The 24,691-nt window shown below is 43.4% G+C and overlaps 1 protein-coding gene across 1 annotated transcript in view; it reads right to left on the bottom strand.

Annotated features, from left to right (window-relative positions):
• Window positions 1–24,691, bottom strand: part of hhipl1 (HHIP-like 1) — a 73,568-nt gene that overhangs the window by 15,846 nt on the left and 33,031 nt on the right. The window contains exons 4-7 of the mRNA XM_087989582.1: window positions 21,638–21,966; window positions 17,383–17,509; window positions 5,465–5,610; window positions 1,186–1,267 (exon numbers count right to left, since the gene is read on the bottom strand). Of these exons, the coding sequence (XP_087845708.1) occupies window positions 1,186–1,267; window positions 5,465–5,610; window positions 17,383–17,509; window positions 21,638–21,966 (684 nt within the window). The remainder of the gene's footprint in view (window positions 1–1,185; window positions 1,268–5,464; window positions 5,611–17,382; window positions 17,510–21,637; window positions 21,967–24,691) is intronic.

Genomic DNA, 24,691 nt, shown 5'->3' with positions numbered 1-24,691 from the left:
TTCACATATTAAAATCATACATATCCTAATGATTTAAAACTAATGGAAAATCACTTGTGCAAGAGTACAGTGTATGCTCATCATGATAGATGATTCATGGGAACATATAATAATTGCCTTGTTTTCTTCATGCACTGAAATCTCTACACTTGTTTTCAGTTAATATCTAAAATGCAGTTCCTATCAAGATGCTTTCATATAATACGAGGAACAAGATTGAATGCAGTTCTTGTCCCTCATGACTCTGAGAACAGCGAAGGGTGAGTGGTGACTCACACTAAAATTGTAAATTCATAAATACTTGCTGTGAGTTAAATTTGATATACATTTGTTTGGGGTGACTTTGCTACTGTTAATTCCAGCAAATCTGTAAGGAATAGTTCACAACTCTCAGACCAGGATCAGAACAGAGGTTTGAACATATTGAGTTGAGAAGTCATGTTGAGGTTGCACAGGACATTGGTGAGGCCTCTTCTGGAATATTGTGTCCGGTTCTGGTCGCCTTGTTATAGGAAGGATACTATTAAGCTGGCGAGAGTCCAGAAGAGATTTCCCAGGATGTTGTCGGGTACGGCATTTTAGATTCGGAATGAAAGGCTGGACAGACAGGGCATTTTTCACTGGAGTGTAGGATGTTGAAAGGTGGCCTTATTAAAGTTTATATAACCATGAGGGATATAGATAGAGTTAATGGGGGTTGTCTTTTCCCTAGGACCGGGAATTTCAAAACTAGTGGGGGCATATTTTTAAGGTGAGAGGAGAGAGATTTGAAAAAGACATGAGAGGCACATTTTTTCACACAGAAGGTGGTTTGCATGTGACTGAATTTCCAGAGGAAGTGCTGGATGTGGGTACGGTTATGATTTTTCAAAGATCCTTACATAAGTGCATGAACAGGAAAGGTTTGGAGGGATATGGGCCTGGAGCAGGCAGATGGGACTGGTTTAGTTCGCAGTTATGTTCGGCATGGACTGGCTGGACCCAAAGGCTCTGTTTGTGTGCTGTATGACTATGTGACTCCATATAATTCTCCTAAAAATACCTATAGAGCAAGCATATTAAATATACAACATCCTGGGTGTGCAGATTATGAGTTTGGTTCATTTACACACAAGACACACCACAATCATTGAGGTATCCCACTTGGATTGATTTTTATCATATGCAGATGTTCCTTTGCCTTACCGTGAAGGATCAACAATTTTGTAAACCACTCCAGTAGCAGATGTGGACGTAGGAATCCGTGTAGACAGGAAATATAATTCTCCTGGAAAGAAAAATTATTTGCAAGAGACATCAGTGGATGCATCCTGACTTCATTACTGTCTAAAGATTCAGCTGTAACTGTTCATCTTGAGAATGTCATAGTGGCTTTCAATTTCACTTTTATTCCTATCGTGTTTCAGCAGAGCCCAAGCTGTATTATATTAAATAAACCACTTATCCAAGAGTAGCCATCACTGTTAGAACAGCCAATATGGGCATGAGGATCACCAAAGTGGAAGCCAGCTAAACAATTTGGTTTCAGGACATGAAGAGAATTCCCTGCTCTTTCTCAGATAAATGTGATTGAACAGCTCAGACCTCAGTTTAACATTTCATTTTAAAGATGGTGTATCCCGGATTTGCAGAGCTCCCTCCCGCAATCCCCTTGAAATGGGTGATATGACATTCAGGAATAAGATGGGAAGGTACACTTCCACACTCTGCTGTGTCAAATCATATTTTCAAACTGAACCCAGTGATGCCTTTATTGAGTAAGGATGGCTTGGAAAATGGATAAATGGGAATTTTATGAGACATAGGAATAGCAGTAGGCCATTCAGCCTATTGAGCCTGCCCCACCATTCAATGAGACCATGGGTGACAATCCCTCAGCTCCACTCTCCTGCCTTTTCCCCAAAAACCTTCGATTCCCCTATACGGATCAAAAACCTGTCTCCCTCAGCCTTGAACATACTGAATGACCCAGCCTCGACAGCCCTCTGTGGTAAAGAATTCCACAGATTCACCATCCTCTGAGAGCAGAAATTCCTCTTCAGCTCTGTCTGAGATGTACAATTCCTCATTGTGACAGGATGCCCTCTGGTTCTAGACTCTCCCACAAAGGGAAACATCATTTCTGCATCTATTCTGTCAAGTCCCCACAGCATTTTGTATTTTTCAATAAGATCGCCTCTCATTCCTCTATATTCCAACAGACACAAGCCAACCTACTCAACATCTCCTCATAAAACAGGTCTACCAACCCGGTATCAGCCAAAGTGCACCTTCTCTGGACTGCCTCCAACTCCAGTATAGCTTTCCTTTGATAAAGGTCCCAAAACTGTTCACAACATTCAAGCTGTGGTCTGAATAGTGTCTTACATAGTTTTGGTGAAACGTCCCTTTTGTTTTTACTTATTCCCTTTGGAATAGAGATCAATATCCCATTAGCCTTCCCTACTTGGATATGAGCTTTTTATGATTCATGATCAAAGATTCCCAAATCCCTCAGCTCCCTAGCTTCTTGCAGCCTTTCACCATGTAAAGAATATTGAGCTCCTCTATTCTTCCTGCCAAAGTGGATAACCTCATATTTCCAGATATCATGTAGCATCTGCCATGATTTTGCCTACTCACTTAATCTATCCATATCTCTCTTTTATCCCTCCACACATATCCCTCCAACCCTTTCCTATTCATGGGCTTATGCAAATATCTTTTAAATGTATTGTGCCCACATCCACCACTTCTTCAGAAAGTTTATTCCACATACGAACCACCCTCAGTGTAAAAACATTTGCCTCTCATGTCTTTTTAAAATCTTTTTCCTCACACCTTAAAAATGTGCCTCTTGGTCTTGAGACGCCCAATCCTAGGGAAAAAAATAACGACCATTAAATTTATCCATACCTCTCATTATTTTATAAACTTCTACCAGATCGCCTCTCAACCTCCTACGCTCCAGTGAAACAAGTCCTAGCCTTTCCAGCCTTTTGCTATAACCCACGCCCTCCATTCCCAGCAACATCCTGGTGAATTTGTTCTGAACCCTCTCCAGCTTAACAATATCCTTCCTATAACAGGGTGACCAGAATTGGACACAGTATTCCAGCAGAGGCCTCACCACTGTTCTGTACAACCTCAACATGGCATCCCAACTCCTATAGGAGAAAGTGAGGACTGCAGATGCTGGAGATCAGAGCTGAAAATGTGTTGCTGGAAAAGCGCAGCAGGTCAGTCAGCATCTAAGGAGCAGGAGAATCGACGTTTCGGGCATGAGCCCTTCTTCAGGAATATTTCCTGAAGAAGGGCTCTTGCCCGAAACATCGATTCTCCTGCCCCTTGGATGCTGCCTGACCTGCTGCGCTTTTCCAGCAACTCATTTTCAGTCCCAACTCCTATACTCAATGCCTGAACAATGAAGGCAAGTATGCTAAATATCTTTTTAACTATCCTGACTGTATGTGAGACAAACTTCAACGAGTTATCTATCAGACCTCTAAGTCCTTCTCTTCTACATACTGCCTAAAGACCTACTATTAATTGTTATAAGCCCTACCCTTGTTTGATCGAGTGGTGTAACAGTCTCAAGGGGCAGAATGGTCTCATCCAGTTCCATTCTTACATAAGCTGGTGTCAGCTTTAGCATCTTCATGATGAGAGGACAGCACTGCCTCAGTACTGCAGAGAAATGTCAGTCTCAAACGTAACCTCTGGATAAACAGGCATGAGCAAATGACTGAGCCATAGCTGACATAATCTGCATTAGTTATTTAAAGACTCTAGAATGATGATAAGATTGACATCAACAAAAAGATTAAGTTAAAATAGGATTGAATGTCCTCAGTGTTGATTTCAATAGTTATTTCGTTACAAAGTGGGAATCTCTGATAACAACAATAACTTGAATTTACATGTCATTTTCCAAAGAGAAATAAGTGGCCCAGATCTTTACAGGAATTCTAACAAGAAAGGTTTGTTTGAGAGGCTGATCAAAAGGGAATTATAATAGTCAACTGGAGAAGCAACAAAGACATGAAGGATAGGTTCAGTAGCGAGTGAGCTGAGGCAGGGATTCAGAAAATAAGGTTGCAAAGATAAAAATCAGAAGTCACGCGACACCAGGTTATAGTCCAAAAGGTTTATTTGAAATGATAAGCTTTCGGAACCCTGCTCCTTCAGTGCTCCAAAAGCTTGTGAGTTCAAATAAACCTGTTGGACTATAACCTGGGGTCGTGTGACTTCTGACTTTGTCCACCCCAGTCCAACACCAGCACCTCCACATCAAAGATAACAGGGGACAGTCTTACTGAGGTGTGTATGAGGCCAGAACCACATCTCAGTGACAGATACATCAAAGCTGCAAGTTCAGACAGTTGCCAGAGAGATGGAAGAGGATAGTAACTGGGAAAAGGTATAGTTTCAGTCATCCAATATTTAGTGGGAGGAAGCTTCTGCTCATCCAGAACTGGACATTGGACAATGCAGTGTTACAAATCAGGCCAAGGAGGGTTTGAGAGAGCAAGGAGGAACTGGAAATCATCAACATATTGGGCAACCTGAAGTTGTACTTTTGGGTGAAATTGTTCAGGAGCAGCGGAGTGATGCGAGATAAGAGCAGGGTAAAGGTAAATGCTTGGGTGGAGGGGAGTATTGAGGTTACTGGGCAGAACAGAAGAAAAAGCCATTGATGTACTCTTTACCAACAACTGGTTAGATAGGATTGGGATTCAGCAACAGGAATTCTACCAAATTCTACCAATGATGGGAGGAAGAGCTTGAAGGAGGACAGTGTGGTCATCAATATAAAAGACTGCGGACAGATCAAAAATCGGCATAATGGGGAGGAGATTACCATGGTTACAGTCAAACAAGGTGTCATCTGTGACTTTGATAGTGATCTCTCAGTGCTCTTGTGGGAAAGAAAGTTAGTTGCAGGACTTGTGAGAAAGGTGGATATAGACATTAGTAAAGACTGTGTCTAGCTGATCCCAGAATCTGGAACTATCACAGATATCAGGGCAGAGAAGTGATAGGTTGGACTATTTCAAATTAAAGAGGTAAAAACAATGACTGCAGATGCTGGAAACCAGATTCTGGATTAGTGGTGCTGGAAAAGCACAGCAGTTCAGGCAGCATCAAAGGAGCAGCGACGTCTAACACATCCTCCCTCACACACACACCCTCTCACACACACACACACACTCTCTCTCCCTCTCACACACACTCTCTCTCCCTCACACACACACACACACACACACACACTCTCTCTCTCCCTCACACACACACTCTCTCTCCCTCACACACACACACTCTCTCTCTCACACACACACACGCTCTCCCTCACACACACACACACTCTCTCTCCCTCACACACACATACACTCTCCTTCACACACACACACTCTCTCACCCTCTTAAACTGTTAGTAAAAATGTTATTGATGCGGATCAGTCCGCTTTAGACCGACGAAAATTACCTGCCTCATCCTCAGCGAAGGAGATAATGTACCGATAATATTTGTTCAATAGTCCTGGGAACAGACATGTCTGACCTCTTCCCATGCAGATCTTATAATCATACCAGCTCCGTGTTCTAGAATCTTCAGCTAGTGCCATCAGACGCCTGGTTACAGAGAAGAACAATGAGTTAAGAAAGCTAATGAAATAAAAGTGATTGCCGCTGAAGATTGTGATTTTAACCAAGTGAGGATTAAAGTGAGTGATCTTTTTTATTCACTCACAGGATGTGGGTGTTGCTGGCTTATTATCCATCCCTTGAGAAGGTGGTAGTGGGCTGAAATGGGACACTCTATATTCAATGCCCAGTGCCTGTTCCAAAATGAGGAGAGATGTCTCAAAGACTAGTCAAGCACCATCTGATCTTCTCTGCTATTTTTAGACTGCTGAATGGATCTCTCTAACTTCAAACCTAATGTTAATCTGGCCTGGTGCCCCTCCTGTGCAGTATAACCTTGTATACCTCACTCTAAGTCCCCTATGATCTGTCGTACTGCTCACAAAACAATATGTTTCACTGTATTTAGGCACATGCGAATACGAGAAATAAAATCAAAATCAAATATAATCACAGAATTGTACCTCACATTCTAAGGGCAGAACATTCTCAGTCTCTGAACAGTGTGGGCATTGCTGAGAGAGTTGGAACAATGGAGTGAGTTTGGCATTGAGGAAGGATCAACATCAAGAGCAAAATGTCTAGGTTTCCATCCAAGTGTTGAATGGTGAGACAGGAGTCATTTTTCTAAGTCATGAGAGCTTTATTTGCATTCATTTGCTGACTTCAACACATCTTTATTACCCAATCCAGCCTCAAAGATGCAGTTTCCCATTCTCCCACCCACTGAGTGGAGATTAGATGGTAAATGTTCCCGGTGTGAAAATCTGAGCAGGTACCTGGTCTTTCCTTCAGTGTCACTGGGTCAAAATCCTGCAACTCCCTCCCTAACAGCATTGTCCACCTCCAGTACATGGACTGCAGCGGTTCAAGAAGGCAGCTCACCCCCACCTTCTCAAGGGGTAACTAGGCATGGACAATAAATGCTGACCCAGCCAGCAATGCTCATATCCAGTGACTGAAGAGCCTTTCTCTGCACGACAGACCTCTATGATTCTATGATACAGGTAATGAAATTAAGTTACTCTTCCTTAATTGTAGACAAGACAGTTGTCATGTCTCAAGATCCAATCTTCTTCACTATCTATTTGGCTGGATCACATCTACTGCTTTAGTAACATCCAGATCCCTTTACACAAGTTCTTGAGTTATTTTCTCAATTTGTAACTTTTTCTCTGACCCCACTGCATTTGCTCTCAATCATCTAAACCTCATTAGAAAATTACTATCTGACATTCCCGGTCTATATAATAATTTTCACTTTTCTGACATTACTGTCTGATCTCACCTCTACTTAGCCTCTAGAATTTCCTTGAATTGATATGATATGACTAACTCACCTCTACACAACTGCAACTGTTCTAAACACGATTCGGAGATTACCTGATGAAGGAGCGTCGCTCCGAAAGCTAGTGTGCTTCCAATTAAACCTGTTGGACTATAACCTGGTGTTGTGTGATTTTTAATTTTGTTCTAAACACTATTGCCTGCTTCCTGTTCTGAATCCATTTGGCTCCACTATTACCATTATCCTCACTAAACTATCCACTATCCCATATCTCAAATTATTGTATACAAAGTACGAGTTCTCATATTTCTTAACAAGCTCATATTCTCCTAACTTTGAGTTTCTTCCCGTTCCATATACTAGCATATTCATTCCCAAAGTATGACATTGATTTCTATCAGAATAAGTGCAATTCCTTTGCCCACTGTTGGAATGGCTCCATTGTGTTAATTCTTTAATCTCATACCTCCACTCAGAAGCAACATGGCAGACAATGTTTTGGAGATAAGGCCAACAATGCTACAGTTTTGATTCTGTCTCCTTGGTTGTTTCTCAGCATGAATCTCTAAACCCACAGCGACTTCCATCTGGAAGGACAAGGCCAGCAGACGCATGGGAACACCACCACCTGCAAGTTCCCCTCCGAGCCACCCACCATCCCGACTTGGAAATATATCGTCATTCCTTCACTGTCGCTGGGTGAAAATCCTGGAATTCCCTCCCTCGGGGCATTGTGGATCAACCCACAGCACATGGACTGCAGTGGTTCAAGAAGGCAGCTCACCCCCACCTTCTCAAGGGGCAACTAGAGACGGATTATAAATACTGGGCCCAAGCAACGATGCCCATAACCCATGAATGAATTCAAAAAAGAATCAGATATTTAAAATGTCATTTGAGTGCAAAATGAGCTTAACACTGCATATCCTATATATCACCAAAACGTCTTAATTCATCTCTGCAACATTGCCCTTAATTAACGGCTATCATGACTGAAACCCTTTCTTGGACCAGTCTTCTCCAGCACTTCCCTTAGGAGCCTCCCAAACTCCACACAAGCTGTAATTCTTCCAGACTTCCTGTCGGAATTCTGCTTCAAATCTCAATTATCTCCAATCTTCTTTGGTTTCATAGAATCATAGAGTCATGGAGCTGTACAGCACAGAAACAGGTTCTTCAGTCCAAATCATCCATGCCGACCACATATCCTAAATTAATCTAGTCCCATTTGCCAAGAACTTGACCCATATCCCTCTAAACCATTCCTATTCATTTACCCATCCAGGTGCCTTTTAAATGTTGTAATTGTACCAGCCTCCACCACTTCCTCTGGCAGCTCATTCCATACACACACCACCCTCTGTGTGAAACAGTTGCCCCTCAGGTCCCTTTTAAATTTTTCACCTTTCACCTTAAACCTATGCCCTCTAGTTTTGGACTCACCCAACTTAGAAAAAAGACCTTGCCTATTTACCCCATCCATGCCCCTCATGATTTTATAAACCTCTATAAGGTCACCCCTCAACCTACGATGTTCCAGGGAAAATATCCCCAGTCTATTCAGCCTCTCTCTGTAGCTCAAACTCTCCAGCATCCTTGCAAATCTCTTCTGAACCCTTCCAAGTTTCACAACATCCTCCCTATAGGAGGGAGACCAGAATTGCACACAGTATTCCAATAGTGGCCTAACCAATGTCCTGCACAGTTGTAGCATGACCTCCCAACTCCTATACTCAATACACTGATCAATAAAGGCTATTGCAGAACATATAGAACATAGAACATAGAAAAATACAGCGCAGTACAGGCCCTTCGGCCCTCGATGTTGCGCCGATCCAAGCCCACCTAACCTACACTAGCCCACTATCCTCCATATGCCTATCCAATGCCCGCTTAAATGCCCATAAAGAGGGAGAGTCCACCATTGCTACTGGTAGGGCATTCCATGAACTCACGACTCGCTGAGTAAAGAATCTACCCCTAACATCTGTCCTATACCTACCACCCCTTAATTTAAAGCTATGCCCCCTCGTAATAGCTGACTCCATACGTGGAAAAAGGTTCTCATGGTCAACCCTATCTAAACCCCTAATCATCTTGTACACCTCTATCAAGTCACCCCTAAACCTTCTTTTCTCCAATGAAAACAGCCCCAAGTGCCTCAGCCTTTCCTCATATGATCTTCCTACCATACCAGGCAACATCCTGGTAAACCTCCTCTGCACCCGTTCCAGTGCCTCCACATCCTTCCTATAGTATGGCGACCAAAACTGCACACAATACTCCAGATGCGGCCGCACCAGAGTCGTATACAACTGCAACATGACCTCAGGGCTCCGGAACCCAATTCCTCTACCAATAAAAGCCAGTACGCCATATGCCTTCTTCACCGCACTATTTACCTGGGTGGCAACTTTCAGAGATCTGTGTACATGGACACCAAGATCCCTCTGCTCATCCACACTACCAAGTATCCGACCATTAGCCCAGTACCCCATCTTTTTGTTTCTCATACCAAAGTGAATCACCTCACACTTAGCTACATTTAACTCCATTTGCCACCTTTCTGCCCAGCTCTGCAACTTATCTATATCCCGCTGTAACCTGCCACGTCCTTCCTCACTGTCAACAACTCCACCGACTTTCGTATCATCCGCAAACTTGCTCACCCAACCTTCTAACCCCTCTTCCAGGTCATTTATAAAAATGACAAACAGCAATGGTCCCAAAACAGATCCTTGCGGAACACCGCTAGTAACTGCACTCCAAGATGAACCTTTACCATCAACTACTACCCTCTGTCTTCTTCCAGCCAGCCAATTCCTAATCCAAACCTCCAACTCACCCTCAATGCCATACCTCCGTATTTTTTGCAGTAGCCTACCATGGGGAACCTTATCAAACGCCTTACTAAAATCCATATACACCACATCTACCACTTTACCCTCATCTACCTCCTTAGTCACCTTCTCAAAGAATTCAATAAGGTTTGTGAGGCACGACCTGCTCTTCACAAAACCATGCTGACTATCCTTGATCACATTATTCCTATCCAGATGTTCATAAATCCTATCCCTTACAATTCTCTCTAAGATTTTGCCCACAACAGAAGTGAGACTCACCGGCCTATAGTTACTAGGGTTATCCCTACTCCCCTTCTTGAACAAGGGAACCAAATTTGCTAGCCTCCAGCCTTCTGGCACTACTCCTGTAGACAACGAGGACATAAAAATCAAGGCCAATGGATCTGCAATCTCCTCCCTTACTTCCCAGAGAATCCTAGGATAAATGCCATCTGGCCCAGGGGACTTATCTATTTTCACCCTTTCCAGAATTTCCAACACCTCTTCCCTACATACCTCAAAGCCGTCCATTCTAATTAATTGTGACTCAATATTCACATCGGCAACAATGTCCTGTTCCTGAGTGAATACTGACGAAAAGTATTCATTCAGTGTCTCCCCAATCTCTTCAGCCTCCACACACAACTTCCCACTACTATCCTTGACTGGACCTATTCCTACCCTAGTCATTCTTTTATTCCTGACATACCTATAGAAAGCCTTAGGGTTTTCCCTAATCCTACCAACTAAGGACTTTTCATGTCCCCTCCTTGCTGCTCTTAGCTCTCTCTTCAGGTCCTTCCTGGCTACCTTATAACTCTCAATCGCCCCAATTGAACCTTCACGCCTCATCTTTACATAGGCCGTCCTCTTCCATTTAACAAGGATTTCCAATTCTTTATTAAACCATGGCTCCCTCACATGACCCTTTCCTCCCTGCCTGACAGGTACATACTTATATGGAGGCATGGGATTAAGGGTGTTTTAGGGGTTTGCATCAGACATTGGCTAGCTGCAAGAAAAGAGAGGTGGTGATTGAAGGGAAATGTTCATCCTGGAGTTTAGTTGCTAGTGGGGTGCCGCAAGGGCCTGTTTTGGGTCCACTATTGTTTGTCATTTTTATAAATTACCTGTGTGAGGGCATAGAAGGATAGGTTAGTAAATTTGCAGATGACACTAAAGTTGGTGGAGTTATGGACAGTGCGGAAGAATATTGCAGGTTACAAAGGGACATAGATAAGCTGCAGAGCTGGTCTGAGAGGTAGCAAATGTGGAAAAATGTGAGGTGATTCACTTTGGAAGGAGCAATAAGAATACACAGTACTGGGCTGATGGTAAGATTCTTGGTAGTGTAGATGAGCAGAGGGATTTCAATGTCCAGGTACACAGATCCTTGAAAGTTGCCACCCAGGTTGATAGGGTTGTTAAGATGGCGTATAGTGTGCTAGCTCTTATAGGTAGAGGGATTAAGTTTTGGATCCATGAGGTCATGTTGCAGCTGTACAAAACTCTGGTGCGGCTGCACTTGGAGTATTCCGTATAGTTGGACAGTGAGAGCCTTTTTCCTTGGATAGTGATGGCTAGCATGAGGGCACATTGCTTTAAAATGAGGGGTGATAGATATAGGATAGATGTGAGAGGTAGTTTCTTTACTCACAGAGTAGTAGGGGTGGGGAACGCACTGCCTGCAACAGTAGTGGACTCGCCAACTTTAAGGGCACTTAAATGGTCATTGAATAAACATATGGATGATAATGGAATAGTATAGGTTAGGTGGGCTTTTAATTGGTTTCACAGGTTGGCGCAACATTGAGGGTGAAGGGCCTGTACTGTGCTGTAATGTTCTATGTTCTGTAAAGACATGCATACAACCACTATCTTATTTACCTGGACTCCTCGTTCAAGGAGCTATGAACCTGCACTCCAAGGTCTCTTTGTTCAGCAACACTCTCCAGGATCTTACCATTAAGTGTGTAAATCCTGCCCTGATTTGCCTTTCCAAAATACAGCACCTCGCATTTATCTAAATTAAACTCCATTGGCGGCACGGTGGCACAGTGGTTAGCACTGCTGCCTCACAGCGCCGGAGACCTGGGTTCAATTCCCGCCTCAGGCGACTGACTGTGTGGAGTTTGCACGTTCTCCCCGTGTCTGTGTGGGTTTCCTCCGGGTGCTCCGGTTTCCTCCCACAGTCCAAAGATGTGCAGGGTCAGGTGAATTGGCCATGCTAAATTGACCGTAGTGTTAGGTAAGGGGTAAATGTAGGGGTATGGGTGGGTTTCGCTTCGGCGGGTCGGTGTGGACTTGTTGGGCCAAAGGGCCTGTTTCCACACTGTAATCTAATCTAATCTGCCACTCTTCAGCCCATTGGCCCATCTGATCAAGATCCTGTTGTAATCTGAAGTAACCTTCTTCGCAGTCCACTACAGCTCCAATTTTGGTGTCATCTGCAAACTTACCAACCATACCTCTTATGCTCACATCCAAATCATTTATGTAAATGATGAAAAGTAGTGGACCCAGCACCGATCCTTGTGGCACTCCACTGGTCACAGGCCTCCAGTCTGAAAAACAACCCTCCACCACCGCCCTCCGTCTTCTACCATTGAGCCAGTTCTTTATTGAAATGGGAGAAAGTGAGGACTGCAGATGCTGGAGACCAGAGTTGAAAAGTGTGGTGCTGGAAAAGCGCAGCAGGCCAGGCAGCATCTGAGCAGCAGGCTTATGCCCGAAACGTTGATTCTCCTGCTTTATCGAAATGGCTCGTTCTCCCTGTATTCCATGAGATCTAACCTTGCTAACCAGCCTCCCACGGGGAACCTTGTTGAACGCCTTACTGAAGTATATTTCAATTACGTCTACCTCTCTGCCCTCATCGATCCTCTTTGTTACTTCTTTAAAAAATTCAATCAAGTTTGTGAGACATGATTTCCCACGCACAAAGCCATGTTGACTATCCCTAATCAGTCCTTGCCTTTCCAAACATATGTATATCCTGTCCCTCAGGATTCCCTCCAACAACTTGCCCACCACCAACGTCAGGCTCACTGGTCTATAATTCCCTGGCTTGTCCTTACCACCCTTTTTTTTTTAAATAAAAACTTTTTGCTCTTTTACAGAAGGAAAAAAAATACAAAAATACAAAAAAAACAGAAATGATGTCACAGTATTACACTACAGTAATGTTGACAATGAACTACCTACTACTCTACGGGACCTGAGCTTCTCATAGTTACTTAAATTAAAATAAACTTGAATTAAATAAAATAAAATAAAATTAAATTACATTACTCCACTCACCACATCTCCACTAAAGCTCCTGTTCACAGGAGCAATGGTTATTATACCCATATTTGCCAGGCCTCCTCTCCCCAGGGTCCCCGGACCACCATATATGGCGCTTGTGGCTATATAAAGGCCCTAATCAGTACCACCTATAGGTCTGCGTCTATGTAATTTACAAAGGGCTGCCATGTCTTATGCAATTGGTCCATTCCAAGGCGCACCACTCTTGTCAGAAAATCTTGGGGGACGTACTCCATCACAAGTCTGCACCACCCCACAAGACCTGGGTTTTTTTTTTCTGATAACCAGTTCATTAGGATGTGCTTCCTTGCACAATGTGTAAGAACGTTAAATAACGTCTCCCTGTGCTCACCCAGAGAGGGCAGAGTCGGTAATCCCAAAAGAAGGGATCTGTCTTAATTTCAATTCTTGTAGCAGGTCCAATAGCAACGTGTAAGGGTGCCTGTGCTAATTCTAGATTTGGGACATCCTGGAGGAGATCCTTTCTTAAACTTTACTAACCTCTCTGGTGCCATATGGGCCCTGTGAAGCATTTTCAATTGCATAGCTTGTGCCTTATTGCATATTGAGATTTTCTTTAAATTCTCCCATATCTCCTCCCATGTTTCTGACAAAATTTCTTCCCCGAGCTCCTGATTCCAGATACCATGGAGTCTCTCTATATGCCCCAAGGCGCTCCCTCTCTGCAAATGGTATACGGGTTCACCACATTTCTCAAATAGTGGCACCACGTTAGCTAATGTCCAATCTTCTGGCAACTCACTCATGGCTATCGATGATACAAATATTTTAGCAAGGGGCCCTGCAATCACTTCCCTAGCTTCTGTGATAATGCTGTCACTTTTAAAAATGGTTATTTTGTCCTGGGGTTTTTTTGAAGTGGGGCTTCGACAAAGCTGTCGAAGAATGTGAGGTGGTGGTGGGCGGATTGTTTTTAACAGTTTAGCAATGGAAGGAGAGTGGTCAATTCTCCCAGTTCCTAGTTTTCCTAGTTTTGTTTTCGCTATAGAACTCACAAGATGGATGAGTACTAGGATTGCAAGCTTGGGATGATTCCTCACTGACTGTCTCTGAAATCTCTGTCTGGATATTGCTCCCTCCTGCCTGTAAGAATCTGTGTTTGAATTTACCTTTTTGCCAAGGGGTATGTTTATGCGATGTTACTTTATTGGAACAGTTGGTTAGATAAATTATTAGATTGAGTATTCGGTTAAGTTTTCCACTGGTTAAGTTATTCCAAATTCCTATTTCTTTTGATGATGTTTTAACTGTAATGTTTAAATAAATTCTGTTTTGCTTAAAGCCGAGTGGTTTGACCAGTTGTATCACACCTGGAACACCCACTTCACCTCTACCTCTAAAATAAGAAAAAAGTTAGGGTCTAGGCTACCTTCTTAAAATATTTTGAGGGTCTGGGCCTAGTCCATAACATCTCCCACAGGGTTCTAAGGTACACCTGATCAGGACCTGGGGATTTATCCAACTTTATGCATTTTAAGATGTCCAGCACCTCCTCCTCTGCAACATGGACACTTTTCAAGATTTCCCTATTTACTTCCCCATTATCTCGATCCTCCATATCCTTCTCCACAGTAAACAATGATACAAAATACTCATTTATTATCTCCCCCATCTCCTGCGTTTCCACACATAAGCTGCCTTGCGGATCTTTGAGGGGTCTTGTTTTCTCCCTAGTTAATCTTTTGTCCTTAATATATTTGTAGAACACATTTGAATTTTCCTTAACCCAATTTGCTAAAGTTATCTCATATCCCTTTTTGCCCTCCTGATTACCCTCTTAAGTATACTCCTACTGCCTTTGTATTCTTCTGGGGAATCACTTGATCACTGCTGTCTATATCTGACATATGCTTCCTTCTTATTCTTAACCAAAACCTCAATTTCTCTTAGTCATCCAGCATTCCTTACACCTATCAGGCTTGCCTTTCACCCTAACAGGAATATACTGTCTCTGGTCAAATTTAATTTAATATTATCAATGTTAACATAAACACAAAGTTGAACTAAATGTCTTTCATCCTTCATGACCAATTCTATAGTAGTGACACCCCTCTCTATTTCTGTTATCTCCTCCTGCCCTATGCTCCAAACTGCTGCCAAACTCTGGTTTCCTATGTATGTTATTATTTAGCAAATGCAAGTGCCTGAAGCCAAGAGGTCTCCGGCTGAGTTTAAGGGGATGAATGCATCACTGAACTGTAGAGGGAACATTCCTCAGTAAATGTGGGTGGCATGGTGGCACAGTGGTTAGCACTGCTACCTCACAGCGCCAGAGACCCGGGTTCAATTCCTGCCTCAGGCAACTGTCTGTGTGGAGTTTGCACATTCTCCCTGTGTCTGTGTGGGTTTCCTCCGGGTGCTCCGGTTTCCTCCCACAGTCCAAAAAAATGTGCAGGTCAGGTGAATTGGCCATGCTAAATTGCCCGTAATGTTAGGTGAAGGGGTAAATGTAGAGGAATGGGTTTGGGTGGGTTGCTTTTCAGCGGGTCGGTGTAGACTTGTTGGGCCGAAGGGCCTGTTTCCACACTGTAAGTAATTAATCTAATCTAAAGTTCTGCAGTGTGCATCAAGGATGTGTCCATGTGCAGGGCCTCTGGCTGGTCCTAGACCTGTTTAAGATCAACAATTCTCACTGTGGTTGAATGATAGAGGCATCCCAGTCAGCCCACCAAAAAAAACACTATTGCCTGCACTAGTCCCACTTTCCCGCACCAGCCCCATAGCCTTGAATGTTACAACATTTCAAGTGCATTGGAAAAGGTGCAGAGGAGATTTACCAGGATGTTGCCTGGTCTGGAGGGAAGGTCGTAAAAGGAAAGGCTGAGAGACTTGGGTCTGTTCTCATTGGAAAGAAGGCGGCTAAGAGGGGATTTGATAGAGACATACAAGATGATCAGAGGATTAGATAGGCTGGACAGTGAAAGTCTTTTTCCTAGGATGATGACGTCAGCTTGTACGAGGGGCATAACTACAAATTGAGGGGTGATAGATTTAAGGCAGATGTCAGAGGCAGATTCTTTACGCAGGGTGTGGTAAGGGTGTGGAATGCCCTACCTGCCAACGTAGTTAACTCAGCAACTTTAGGGGCATTTAAACGGTCCTTGGATAAGCACGTGGATGATGATGGGATAGTGTAGGGGGATGGGCTTAGATTAGTTCACAGGTTGGCGCAACATTGAGGGCTGAAGGGCCTGTTTTGCGCTGTGTTGTTCTATGTTCTATGTTCTAGGCTCATCCAAGTTCTTTCTTTTCAAAAGGTTGTAAAGATTCCTGCCCTAACTACTGTCCAAGGCAGTGCATTCTTGGACAGCATGATGGGGAGAACGGTAGATCAAAGAAGTCTACCATTCAACTGATGGTTTGGCCATGAGGCACTTCCAGTGCTCCCTGTGCATTGCTGAAGGTAGAGTTGCAGGTAGAAAGGATAGTGAAGAAGGCATTTGGTAGCTTTGCCTTTATTGGTCAGTGCACTGAGTATAGGAGTTGGGAGATCATGTTGCTGCTGTACAGGACATTGGTTAGGCCACTATTGGAATACTGCAATTCTGGTCTCCCTATTATAGGAAAGGTGTTGTTAAATTTGAAAGGGTGCAGAAGACATTTACAAGGAAGTTGCCAGGGTTGGAGGGTTTGAGCTATAGGGAGAGACTGAATGTAGGGGTTATTTTTCCTGGAGCGTCGGAGGCTGAGGAATGATCTTGTAGAGGCTTATAAAATCATGAGGGGCATGGATAGGGTGAATAGTCTAGGTCTTTTCCCCACAGTCGCGAAATCTAAAACTGGAGGGCATAGTCTTAAGTGAGAGGGGAAAGACTTAAAAGGGACCTAAGGGGCAACATATTCATGCAGAGGGTGGTATGGAATAAGCTGCCAGAAGAAATTATGGAGGCTGGTTCAATACCAACATTTAAAAGGCATTTGGTACAGGAACAGAAATGGTTTGGAGGGATATGTGCCAAATGCTGGCAAATGGGACTAGATTAATTTAAGACATTTGGTCAGCATGGACGGGTTGGACCGAAGGGTCTGTTTCAGTGCTGTACATCTCTATGATTCAATGATTAACCACGTACCCCAGTATCAACGTCACAACTTTCAAATGTCTTGACCTTCAGAAACTCCATCTTTGTTAACTCTTCGCCTCACCACCATTAAAACCTTCTATAAAACCCAAACTATGGACTATGGCATGATCTGTCTTTTCACATTCTCCCCAGTCCCTGACATGCATTTCCCCTCTATAAATTCCAGCGACCACTGACTATCTCAATGGTTTTTACAAGTCAATTGTTAATAACTTACCCACTCATAAAGTCACCGAATATGTAGAGTCCATTAAGGTTGGGAGATTCACAGCCTCTGTAGACATAACCCCCAGTGACAGACTTTCCAACACTATGTGGATAGGCAAATATAGGCAGAACACCATCTGTGAAAGAACAGCAAGAAACTGTTCAATGTCTCAGTAGCCAATGAGGAGAAAAGCTGAGGTAAACAAAATTATTGTGAATCAAAGGCATGCTTCTATTGAACAACATGGAACTACCCATATCGTATTCCCTGGATATAGACAGGGTTAAATAGAACAGTACAGCACAGAACAGGCCCTTCAGCCCACGATGTTGTGCCGAGGGTTATTCCTAACCTAAAATAAAATAATCTAACCCTATGCACCCCTCATGTTATGTTAAATATCCCCTTCACATTGATCCCTCCTGATTATCTTGAACTTTTAAAGTACTCTGTTTTAATGTTTTTAAAAACAGTTTCTAACATTTTCCTTATGACAGATGTTAAATTCATTGGCCTATAGTATCTTGTTTCAGCTCCATTCCTATTTTCCAAACATTTCCCAGGTCGAGGGAATTACTGAAATTAAAACCAACCTATCATCTTTCTTCGTAGCCACTTCCTTTAAGACCCTGGGATGAAGTCCATCAGGACATTATATTTCCAACCAACTTTCTATTATACTTTCATTTCTCCTTCCACATTAATCTTTTAGTCATTCTTTTCTGTTTTTTTTTAACAATCAGTCCAATTGCCTTGGCACAATTATATGGTAATTTCTTTAGATTTGTCACTCTTAAAAACAAAATTCACCACAGATGATGTATCCTCCCTTGAATATTTTCTTTTTCTTTGGAATGAATCATTTCTGGCTATTCTGAAATGTCAGCCAATGCATCTCTATTGAGCTATCAATCTACCAGTTTACTTTGGATAGCTATATTTCATGTGTTCAAAATTCCCCCTTTCAGGTTTAAAATTCTAGTTTTAGATGCACTCTTCTCTCCTTCAAATTGTCTGTAAAATTCAACCAAGTTACGAGAGCAAGAAAAATGAGGACCCTGTGTCAGTCAGCATCAATTAGAAGAGTAAGGAGTACAATTTTGTCATTTAAAAAAAAACATTCAGACAGATCCATGGGTGGATTAGAGATGGAAGGAAATGGGACTAGACTAATTGTGAAACGTGAGCGGCATGGACAAGTTGGGCCGAAGGGCCTGTCTCCATGCTGTAACCCTCTATGACTGCATGAGAATCAAAAGGCAGCCTGATGGTGGTTTGGAATTGATTCTGACTCTACTACAACAGAGAGGTTAGCTGATTGGTGAGCAATGGTAATGGTAATTGGTTAAAAGGTCTTTTCTATTTTTAAGGCTGAAAACAATACAAGGGCAGGTGATAGGGTTAGTAAAATATATTAAAAAGGGAAATGAATAAGTCAGCCTTTGTGATCATCCAACAGGTTTGAGATCCTTCCTGCTTGTTTAGCTGACAGTAAGGTCTGACGGTGGTTGAACTAACGGACAATTGCAGCATGATGCAAGTGAAGGAAATACAAAGGAAGATGGTGGTGATAGGTGATATGTAGACACAGCTCTGTGCCATCAAGAACGTGAATCCAGTGTTATATCACCAGTGTCAGGTTTCATGACATCTGCTGTAGACTCAGGGGCAGCATGGCAGTTCAGTGGTTATCACTACGGCCTCACAGCGGCAGGGACCTAGGTTCAATTCCACTGAACTCTACACTGTCTGTGTGGAGTTTGAGCATTCTCCCCGTGTCTGCATGGGTTTGCTCTGGTTTCCTCCCACAGTCCAAAGACGTGCAGGTTAGGGTGGATTGCCTTTGCTGAATTATCCATAATGTGCAGGCTAAGTGGGTTAGCTATGGGAAATGTGGGGTTACAGGGACAGAGTAGGGGATTGGATTGGGGTGGGATGCTCTTTGGAGGGCTCGTGTAGACTCAGAGATCTGAATGGCCTGCTTCCTCATGGTAGGGATTCTTTGACTGATCAGTGCATTTGATTGGGAGGGGCAGGATCCAGTTGTCATGGTACATGGGGCCTCGTTTTTCAAATTTATGATTCAGATGATGCGAATGGTAGCACAAAGATAGCACAAATGTATTGTGAAGAGAAGACAAGGGGGTCGCTGATGGACATAGAATGGTTGAGTGAGTGGGTAATGATCTGAGAGTATAATATGGGGAAATGTGCCATGGTTCACTTTGCCATGAAGAATAATAAAAGCAGAGTATTCCTTCCATGGAGAATTCCGACGTGCAGAGGGATCGAGGTGTTCTTGTGTATGAGTTAGTATGCAGTTAGTATCCAGGATTCTTAAGGGGCTCGACAGAGCAAAGACTGAGAGGGATGTTTCCCCTCATAGAACATAGAACATAGAAAAATACTGCGCAGTACAGGCCCTTTGGCCCTCGATGTTGCAGCGATCCAAGCCCACCTGACCTACACTAGCCCACTATCCTCCATATGCCTATCCATTGCCTGTTTAAATGCCCATAAAGAGGGAGAGTCCACCACTGCTACTGGCAGGGCATTCCATGAACTCACGACTCGCTGAGTAAAGAACCTACCCCTAACATCTGTCCTATACCTACCCCCCCTTAATTTAAAGCTATGCCCCCACGTAATAGCTGACTCCATACGTGGGAAAAGGTTCTCACGGCCAACCCTATCTAAACCCCAATCACCTTGTACACCTCTATCAAGTCACCCCTAAACCTTCTTTTCTCCAATGAAAACAGCCCCAAGTGCCTCAGCCTTTCCTCATACGATCATGGGAGAGTTAGGGCCAGAGTGCACAGTCTCAGAATAAAGGGGCACCAATTTAAGACTGAGATGAGGAGGAATTTCCTCTCTCAGAGGTTTGTGAATCTTTGGAACTCCTTACCGCAGAGAGCTGTGGGGACAGAGTCCTTGTGTATATTAAAGGCTGAGAGAGAGAGAGAGAGACAGAGATCAGTCGGGGAGTCAAGGGAAAGGCAGGGAAGTGGAGTGAGGAGTATTCGATCAGTGAACAGTGATCCTATTGAACAGTGGAGGAGCCGAATGGCCTGCACCTGTTCCCGTTTCTCATGGTCTTCGGTACAGAAAGTAATTAAATAATTTTTTCCATGCAACACCTTGGCTCCTATTTCTATATTAAAGGCTCTAAAGTATCCTGTGCTTATCCTCAGAACCCAAGACTCTTAATAAATAATGGCAAAATATGATAGTTTCATTATTTACTGTGTGATTATTTTGACAAAGTTGCTGCATTAAATTGTCTGATAGATCTCTCAAGTTCCAGGGTGAAGAAGTTGGAAAGGAGAAAATAAAGAGAGAGAATGCTGGAGCAACTTAGCAGGTCCAGCAGCATCGTTGGAGAGAGAGAGAAAGAAAGAGAGAGAGAAAAGCAGAGTTAATGGCGTCAACACCAGTTGACTCGTTGTGAGCTCTCTACAGCAGACCTTATTCTCACATTTCTTACAACCGTTCTATACTATTAAAACTCAATTTTAAGTCATTACTAATAATTTTCCCTTAAATCTACTTATAGGTCTGAAGACCAACAGGTTCAGGAACAGCTTCTTCCCTGCTCTTATTAGACTGATGGATAGACTCTCTATCTTCAAATTTAACATTGATCTTTCTTTGTGCACCTCCTGTGCAGTGTAACCTTGTGAGCCCCAATCTGTCTGAACACCCTATAATCTGTATATCAGTGTTTGCTATGATCTGCCTGTACTGCTCACAAAACAAAGCTTTTCACTGTACTCAGGTAAACATGACAACAAATAATCATATCAGTTTTATGTATCATACTGGATTTGAAATGTTAACTATTTGTCTCCAGAGATGCTGCCAGACTTGATGAGTTTCTCTAACAATTTCTTGCGCTTGTTTCAGATTTCCACGCCTGCAATATTTTGCCTTTATTGTGGAAAAAGAGAAAGATCAGGCAAATGTTTTTCACCCTCAGGAGAGTAGAGTTTTGGAATAAATTGTCAGCAAAGGGCTGAATTAATAGAATAAAATGGAGGGAGTTTTCAAGTGGTGAAATGCTGGAAATAGAAAGCAGAGTCAGGAGAAAGAATAGTTCAAGTTATAGGCTCCAGAACTTTTGAAACAACTGAAGGACATGGAGCTAACAGTTGAAATGGAACACAAAGATTTGGATGAAGGCAGTGGCTGAGGGAACTGCCTTAAGATTTATTGGTGCCACAAACAATTATTTTAGATGAGCATTAAAAAAATAGTTTCTCACTCAGGGAGGAATTTCCACAGAGCTTCTTGTCATAGCATGAAAATCCCTCTCTTGCTTTCCAACCATAGTTCCTCCCTTTCTCAACGATATCAATTTCCTCGAATTTGTTCTGTCCAACATCCCCACAGAAGATTCTTCCATTTCCCTCTTTCGTTTGAGGGTCACCTCGATCTACAGAGCATCGCCACATGTTCCGCACTCCGTAGGCATATACCTCTGGCCGAGCATCTGGGTCCTGGATGAAGGGATTGTCTGGGGGAATCTTATAAAGGGGACCACGATTATTATTGTTGATATCTATCCGAAGCACTTTACCCAGTAAAGCTGACCTAGAGAGGCGTGAAGACACAGGAAAATTACATTGCAATGCCGACAAACAACATCTGAAATATTTACTGGATGGCTCATTGGCAAAGTGAATCTCGTATTTATTTGCATCTGCCTTCAATGAAATGGAAAACGACATTCTGCAATTATCACCGCATTGTTCAGCAAGAAAGGAAAATCTGAAAGAAAAACCAACCCATTGGTATACGATCCTGAGGGAACTTGACCAGGTGGACATAGACAGGATGGTTACCCTTGTGGAAGGATCTAGAAACAGGGGTCAGAGTTTAAAAATAAGGGCCTGCCCATCTCAACCAGGGATGAGAAAACAATGTTTCTCTAAGGGTTGCAAATCTTTGGAATTCCCTTCCTCAAAACTAGTATTTTTAAATAACTTTAAGGCAAATTTGGATGGATTCTTGTTTACCAAGTGGATGAAAGATGGTTGAGGATATACAGAACTGTGGAGTTGAGGTTAAAAGCAGGTCAGCAATGATTTTATTGAATGGCTGAGTAGGCTTGAATGAAATCTGCCAACGTTCAAGGAGGGAAAGAGGCAAAGGAACAGGAAACTATAGGTCCATGAGCCTAACATCTGGTGTTGGAAAAGAATTGGAATGGATTTGGTTTCAGTTATTAATCTGTGGGATGTTGGTGTTGCTGGCTGGCCCCAATATTTATTGCCAGTCCCTAATTGCCCTTGAGAAGGTGAGGGTGAGCAGCCATCTTGAACCACTGCAGTCCATGTGTTCTGGGTTGACCCACAATGCCCTGAGGGAGGGAATTGAACGTTGTGCAGTCATCGGCATTTCTGACCCTACGACTCTCACCAGCGGGCGTGTTTGCCCCTGATACCCACTGATTCCAGCTTTGCCAGGGCTCCTTGATGCCACACTCAGTTAAATGTAGCCTCCATGTCAAGGGCTGTCACTCTCCCCTCCCCTCTGGAATTCAGCTCTTTTGTCCATGTTTGAACCAAGGCTGTAATGAGGTCAGGAGCTGTGTGGCCCTGGGGGAACCCAAACTGGGCATCACTGAGCAGGTTATTGCTGAGCAGGTGCTGCTGGATAGCACGGTTGATAACCCCTTTCAGCACTTTCCTGATGATCTGATGGGGCAGTAATTGGCCAGGTTGGGTTTCTCCTGCGTTTGTGTACAGGACATACCTGGGCAATTTTCCACATTGTCGGGTAGATGCCAGTTTTGTAACTGTACTGGAAGAGTTTGGCGAGGGGAGCGGCAAGTTCTGGAGCACACGTCTTCAGTACTATTGCCGGAATGTTATCAGGCCTACGGCACTATATAATGCCTCCAACCACATTTTAATCTCATGATATGAATCAAATTTGCTGTAGACTAGAATCTGTGATGCTGGGGACCACTGGAGGAGGCCAAGGTGGATCATCCACTCAGTACTCCTGGTGGAAGATTGTTGCAAATGTTTCAGCCTTATCTTATGGAATGATGTGTTGGGCTCTTCCATCATTGAGGATGGGGATATTTGGGGAGCCATCTCCTCCAGTGGGTTTTTTAATTATCCACCACCATTCCTGATGTGGCAGGACTGCAGAGCTTAGATCGAATTGGTTGTGGGGTCACTTAGCTCTGCCTGTCACTTACTTCTTGTGCTGCTGAGTGCGCAAGTAGTCCTGATTGGTGGCTTCATCAGGTTGTTGTCTCATCTTCAGGTATACCTGGTACTGCTCCTGACATGCCCTCCTGCACTCTCCATTAATCCCCTGGCTTGATGGTACTGGTTGAGTGGGCGATATGCCGGGCCATGAGGTTACAGACTGTGCTGGAGTACAGTTCTGCTGCTGGTGATGGCCCAGAGTGCCTCATGGATGCCCAGTCTTGAGTTGCTAGATCGGTGTGAAGTCTATCCCATTTAGCACAGTGACAGTGCCACACAACATGATGGAGAGTATTCTCAATGTGAATGTGGGACTTTGTCTCCATAAGGACAGTGCAGTGGTCATTCTTACCGATACTGTCATGGACAGATGCATCTGCAGCTGGCAGATTGCTATGGATGAGGTCAAGTATGTTTCTCCCTCTTGTTGGTTCCCTCACCACCTGCCGCAGACACATTCTCGCAGTTATGCCCTTTAGGACCCGACTAGCTTTATCTGTAGTATTGCTGCCAAGCCACTCTTGTTGGGGGGCATTGAAATCCCCCACCCACAGTACACTTTGTGCTCTTGCCATCCTCAGTGTTTCTTCCAAGTACTGCTCAACATGGAGGAGTACTGACCCATCAGCCGAGGGACAATGGTACGTGGTAATCAGCAGGAGGGTTCCTTTCCCAGGTTTAAGCTGAAGCTATGAGACTTCATGAGGTTTGGAGTCAATGTTGAGGACTCCCAGGGCAACTCTGTCCTGAATCTTAAGGAAGTTGTTGAAAATCTCACACACACCAGGTTATAGTCCAACAAGTTTATTTGGAAGTACTAGCTTTCAAAGTGCTTCTTCTTCATCAGGTAGCTAGTTTAGCAAACTGTCAAAGGAGCAGCGCTCCGAAAGCTAGTGCTTCCAAGTGAACCTGTTGGACTATAACCTGGTTTTGTGTGATTTTTATCATAGGTGGAAAGTCAGATTGTGAGAGAGAGGTACAAACAGTTTACAGAGAGGTAAGTGGGCAAAACATTGTCAAATGGAATACAATGTGGGAAAGTGTGAAAAGAGCAGAATATTATTTAAATGACGAAAAACTGCATAAAGCTGCAA

The sequence above is a fragment of the Chiloscyllium plagiosum genome, unplaced genomic scaffold, assembly GCF_037043375.1.
Source record: "Chiloscyllium plagiosum isolate Xiang-an unplaced genomic scaffold, Cpla_swu_hap1 HiC_scaffold_8, whole genome shotgun sequence".
Classification (NCBI taxonomy): Eukaryota; Metazoa; Chordata; class Chondrichthyes; order Orectolobiformes; family Hemiscylliidae; genus Chiloscyllium; species Chiloscyllium plagiosum.
Note: the sequence above shows the minus strand (reverse complement) of the source record. Positions and strands in the feature narration are given on the sequence as shown.